The sequence below is a fragment of the Mus caroli genome, chromosome 14 (assembly GCF_900094665.2).
Source record: "Mus caroli chromosome 14, CAROLI_EIJ_v1.1, whole genome shotgun sequence".
NCBI lineage: Eukaryota > Metazoa > Chordata > Mammalia > Rodentia > Muridae > Mus > Mus caroli.
In genome coordinates this window covers 12,552,177-12,558,162 of record NC_034583.1, presented here as the reverse complement: position 1 = coordinate 12,558,162, position 5,986 = coordinate 12,552,177, and the positions used below count along the sequence as shown (strand labels likewise).

Genomic DNA, 5,986 nt, shown 5'->3' with positions numbered 1-5,986 from the left:
AGCCATTCTCAGGGCTCACTGATTCGGCCATGCTGGCCAGCCAGTGAGCTCCAGCCGTTCTCAGGGCTCACTGATTCGGCCATGCTGGCCAGCCAATGAGCTCCAGTCGTTCTCAGAGCTCACTGATTCGGCCATCCTGGCCAGCCAGTGAGCTCCAGTCATTCTCAGGGCTCACTGATTCGGCCATGCTGGCCAGCCAGTGAGCTCCAGCCATTCTCAGGGCTCACTGATTCAGCCATGCTGGCCAGCCAGTGAGCTCCAGTCATTCTCAGGGCTCACTGATTCAGCCATGTTGGCCAGCCAGTGAGCTCCAGGGATCTGCCTCTGTCCATCTCCCCAGTACTGGGGAAAGACTGACTGGTACCACCCAGCCTACAGGTTCATGCTCTGTACATATGTGTGACCTTTGGCATGGACTGTGCTATCCATGTTGTATACCCGTCATACCTGCAGGCCAGGGCAGCCTCATTGACTTTTCTATCTGGCACTCACTAACTTTATTCGCCCCAGACCTGTTCTAAGGCTTCTAAGAAAGGACATGATTTTTTTCTTTTTTCTTTTTTCTCAGCAAAATGAGATACATACCTTCAACAGGGCCAATCTGATTGGTCACAGCAAACCTCAGCACGCCCTCTTCCTCACTGTACAAAGCAAAGGCCCGGTCCACAGTCAGCTGCTGGGTGGCAGGGATGGCCAGGTGTCTGGGGGCGTGCCTGCACGCCTGGTAAGTGATGTTCTGGTCAATGTGGTAGGACCACGTTTGGTTAATAGAACCAGAAGTGAGAGAGAAACTTCGGGAACTGGAGGACGTCACGACTGTAACAAACATTTTACAGGCAAATTGGTAAAACTTTAAAATACTGAAAACAAAAATGTTCATGTTTGGTGTATCCTTCTACAGTTTTCTACCCCATTCCTGGGAGCAGGTGCCCTTGAGAACTCCCAGAGTTTCTACAGGAAGCTGGCAAGGAAAGACCTAGGACTTCCTGGAACCTGAGAGGATACAGAGCCACACTGCTGAGGAGGAGAAGGGACCACAAGTGCTGCAGTCGTCATCACACACTAGAAACAAGCATCATGGTGTCCTGGTGTGTGAACGCTGCTGGTGCTGAGGGCTGTACGCACACTGCCTAGTTGGCTCCTCAGAGCCACACAAGACAGGCACTGACTGCCTGTGCAGAGACCACAGGGTTTAGGGAATAGCCTGGGGTGTGGTAGATCTCTGACTGGAACTCAAGGCAATCCAGCTCTACATCTCTCAAGATTTGAGGCACATTCCACAAAGGAAACCAACCCCGCCCCACTCCCACCTCCACAGCTTTGCACTAGTCAGCAAGGCTTAGGGAAAAGCAAGGCACAAGGTTGTCCCTCTTGGGAGTTGCACCAAGGCCGGGCCTAGTCTATTCTGAATACAGTTAAGGTCTGTATTCCAATCTTTTCCCTGAACCCAGCTCTCAAGCTGGAAGCCGGGGGCACAAAACAGGTGCCACTCAAGACACACAAACTTCAAAACAACTATTGTGACCACCTTGTATGCAGCTAATACTGTGTATAGGTGTGCCCAAACCTTCTGACCTTCTGACATGACACTATCATCTGTGTTGGGCTATATTCAAACCTACTGTGAGACAGGGCAGACTGGATAAACTGTAAGCTAATTACACCTTATGCAACTTATCAACAGCAGAAAATGGTTTTTTTTGTGTGTGCTAAAAAATGAAAAAATTACTTTGCAATGATTTTAAATAGAAAATCCAGGATGTGAATCGATTTATATGTTGACTCCAAATCTCAGCTTTGTTTCAGAACACTGGAAAGCATCTTTCTGTGACTCCTAAAGCAAACTAAAATCATCAGCTGAAACAGTTACAGAGACCCCTAAAGTCTAACAGCCAATACAGGCCATGCCTGCAGGATCGGTTATTACAATCTGAAAATAATGTGCAAATATATTGACATTCTTGTGTATTCTGACATTCTTGTCAGCACTCTGATCACCTATATACGTTATATATACACATATGTAAAATATAACTGTGTATATGTCCTAAAAACAAGAAGGAACAAAATTCCATCAACCTCATTTGTGTTCTATGCAGTTTGGGGCATTCCATGTGACTATTCACTTAACCTAACCCTTGTCACTGTCTTGTGAGGCAGACACCACGTCCATTTTACAGCTGTGGAAACTCACACATACCTGAGTCCCTGTAATGATAAAACTCCTTGTACGGAGTAATGTGGGCTGTGAAATTCGCTGGGATGAAGGGCACCTGGCCTTCAATGTTGGTCTTAATGCTCAGATAGTTCTCTGGGTCAAGCCCCTCGGCAGTTTGAGTGATACGAACCCTCTCCTCTCCAGGGTGAAAGGTGACTTCCACGTCATGGGCAAAGGTAGCACCTGCGGGAGACAGAAACTCAGCAAGTGGGTGAGAAGACTCTTGTTTAAGTCATTCTGAAGACTGGCTGGGACTTGGATGATAAAGCGCTTGCCTATCATATCAGAGGCGTGGGTTCGACTAGCTAAGAGGAGAGTGTGTGTCCTCTCCCCAGTCTCCGCTGGAGACGGTACCGAAGGAGAGTACGCCACGCCCAGGCTCAGTTCTGGAAAGCTGCAGACCCTCTGATCTCCCGAAGGTCTCAAAGACTCTCAATTCCCCCTGTCCCGTTGTTCTCTTTAAAATCTAGCATCTTCACAGAGTGCATTCCAAAATTACACTAACTTGATACTTCCATGCTGTGGGATGATAGTCAAAAATAGGAATTTACCAGTCATTAAACCATTATGTTTCTTTCTGTAAGAGCAGAAAGCTTTCCACGTACAGCAAAACCTCTGCAATTCAAAACCTCCAACAGCCTGGAATCTGGAATCTGAGCGCGTTTCCCCAGAAATAAAATCATCCACAGAGGCTGCCCAGGTACCACATTTGAATCCTGGTTCGCCATCCACACAGAGGCTACCCAGGTACCACATCTGAATCCCTGTTTGCCAGAACTGAGCTCTGCTTACCTGTGAGGCTGAAGCCATTCTCAGAGCCTGGCTTCTCCAAAGCAAAGAGCCAGCCAAACAGACCTCCAATGGGCAGGACAGGGAGCAGGGCCTGGGCTGCTGGCTGTGGGACATGGCTGATGGCAGTGTAGGCTCTGCCATCATTGCCCACAATGTAAGCGTGTAGATCCACGTCAGTGAAGTGCACAGGAATGTGACCCACTCGGAGGCGGCCACTCACTTTCCCATTCACTCGGTGAGGTGCCCCTGAAAAACAAAAGCAATCCTTTCAGCCTTTGTCCCCATCAGGCTGGGGACAGGTGTACACAGATGAGCCCACTCTCCTGACCACGCCTCATGCTCACTCTGTGGAAACATTGCTTTACTATTATTGCTGTTCTCACTGTTGATTTGGGGTTCCTTGCAATAAGCTCTCTGTAGACGCCATCTGAGGATTCGTGATGAAATCTAGGCTAGCCTTCAACTCTCAACCCTCCTGCTTCTCCTGTCTCAACAGTGTTACAGTTATAGTTAAGTCCCTTCCATGATCGGTTCCTCACTTATGACCTAGTCCTGCCTGTCTCTCTTCCATTCCCCTTCTTCACCCTCCCCTTTAGCTCTGCCAAGCTAGAAAGAGGGCAAAATAGAAACGTTTCAAGTCACTCTCAAATTGGGAAACCAGTCCAAACGTATTTATCACTCAGTCATCCCCTGAACCCTTGAAAGTCACTGGTGCTGGGATTCAGGCATCAGAGATATAAGGACACCAAGCAGAACCCACACTGGAACTGGAAACAGGCAGGGGTCAACAATATACACGCAGCAGCCCCGGCCTGTCAATCACCTTCTGGCAGGCAGTGCTTCCCATTTCCGTAAAACCTCGACTGGCAGTGGCAGCAAAAGCCAGTGGTGTAGTCGGTGCAGAAGGCATGCTGGGAGCACCGGCCGTGGCTGTGTTCGCAGGTTTCCAGGTTGGCGCCGTTATACGTGAAGACTGAAGAATAAAGCAAAGAGCATTAGAAAGCCAAAGGATTCCAGCATAGCTACTACCAAGCTTCGCCAGACGTCACAAGCGCTCCGTAAAGTCGGCTTGGACTGTAATAAACAAATAGATTTGACGCTACAAAGATGGGAATAACATCCAGCCTGAGGGATTAACTTTATATATTCTGGCAAGATGCTCAGATCATCGCGGCCAACTAGGTCTTACTACAATGAGGGTGAGCTGAGTGGCCTGAGAGCAGCCTTGTAGACAAACCGTAAGCGCGCATTAGAGTGAGCTTTGTGAAATCACTATTTGGTGAGGTGGGAAAAAAAAGGCCAAATACTGGCAATTTTGTATGACTCAATGTAAGAGTAATCTTTTAAGAGGAAGTCAAAAGAGAAGAACTAAGAACCAAGGTCTGTCTAGCTCTTACCGAACCCAAGCTTAAAGGATGTACATACAGTTGCAGGACTGGGGAGGGAAGAGAGACGAGCAAGGAACAGGGCCGAGGAGCTCCAGGGCCCTGCAGGCTTTGTGCTTCCCAGCTTGAGGATGACTTTCATGCAACAGAAACAACCTAGTCCACAGAATCTCCACAAAACCACCCTGCACCAGAGGAAGCTCGACCCCCAAGTCTCCCACACTCTCTTCCCATTACGGAGAGGTAGCTGTGCAAGAGGGAGACGAAACGGAGGGAGCAAGAACGAGAGGAGCCTTCCGTCAGTGCCATCCCGTTATCCTCTGCAGAAGAAATGGCCAAAGTGTGCCTGAAAGTTGGGTCACAGGCAGGTGAGTGCTTTCCTCTAGGATGCTGGGCAATACCTCAATTCCAAGCACGGCCACTAGGAGGCAGGGTACTGCGCATGCTTCTGCCTCCCATCCCCCAGAGGTCAGGGTAGTCTGGAGACTCTAGGGAACGCTGATCAAGCAGGAAGGGCAAAGAGTTTTAGTGCACTTTAGCCACTGATGCTGGCCTGAGTGTCGGCTCTGGAAAGAAACAGGCTGTGGTGGCCTTCCAGGGCTATGTTTGAAGACGAGGAACAGGCCAGGGTGGAAGAAACTGAAGACTCAGTATTACTGAGAATATTCCAGGCAAGAACAAAAACCAAGACAATGAGACGATCTAGCTTCCCGATATATAACAATGCAGCCGCAACAAAGCCTTGCATCAGCAAGCACAGGTATTACAGAGCTAACATTTAAGCAGGCTGAAATACACCATCGGCTTTAACATTAACCCTCAGCTGCCCCAGAGCTGGGGGTAGCAAGTGCTACTTTTAATCTGTTTCCCAGATAAAGACACAGAAGCAGAGGATTACGGTGAGTCACCTGAAGAAGTCATGAGTGCAGCAAGCACATGGGTCTGAATTCTGAAGGTCCAGATCCTTACTGCTCCCCAGGGGTAATCCAAGTAACCCTAAGGGCTACAACTGAAGGTTAACAACTAACGGGTGTTTGCAGCATGCTGAGAGAAAACACACAGGTAAGAAGTGGTGAAGGGGACAGGAGATGGCTCAGCAGTGAGGAGCAGTGAAGGCCCAAGTTCAGTTCCCAGAACTCCCATGGGTGGTAATTCCAGCTCCACAGGATCTACTGCCCTCTTCTGGCCTACTTTTGCACCTACACTCACGTGCACATTCCCAAACACAGACAGACATTAAAAGTCAAATACTTATTGAGAAGTGCTGAGAGCAGTGAGAACATTCCTTTGGCAATTAGACATCCTGGGAAGCAGCATACTGAGGGCTCATCAGCTTAGAACACCTTGGTTAAAGAAGAAAGCTGACCTGTCAGAATGGAGTCAGTGATTGTTCTGAGTGAGCCCAGCTTGACAGAAATAGAAAACTAGTCATAACTCAACTTTTCAACAAGTGATAGGCATTAACTTTTGTTTTTGTTTTTGTTTTTGTTTTTCGAGACAGGGTTTCTCTGTGTAGCCTTGGCTGTCCTGGAACTCACTTTGTAGACCAGGCTGGCCTCGAACTCAGAAATCCGCCTGCCTCTGCCTCCCG

The 5,986-nt window shown here is 48.6% G+C and overlaps 1 protein-coding gene across 1 annotated transcript in view; it reads right to left on the bottom strand.

Annotated features, from left to right (window-relative positions):
• Nid2 (nidogen 2) overlaps window positions 1-5,986 on the bottom strand; it is a 60,883-nt gene that overhangs the window by 30,010 nt on the left and 24,887 nt on the right. Inside the window, exons 5-8 of the mRNA XM_021181845.1 lie at window positions 3,834-3,983; window positions 3,011-3,256; window positions 2,201-2,401; window positions 586-816 (exon numbers count right to left, since the gene is read on the bottom strand). Coding sequence (XP_021037504.1) covers window positions 586-816; window positions 2,201-2,401; window positions 3,011-3,256; window positions 3,834-3,983 — 828 coding nt within the window. The remainder of the gene's footprint in view (window positions 1-585; window positions 817-2,200; window positions 2,402-3,010; window positions 3,257-3,833; window positions 3,984-5,986) is intronic.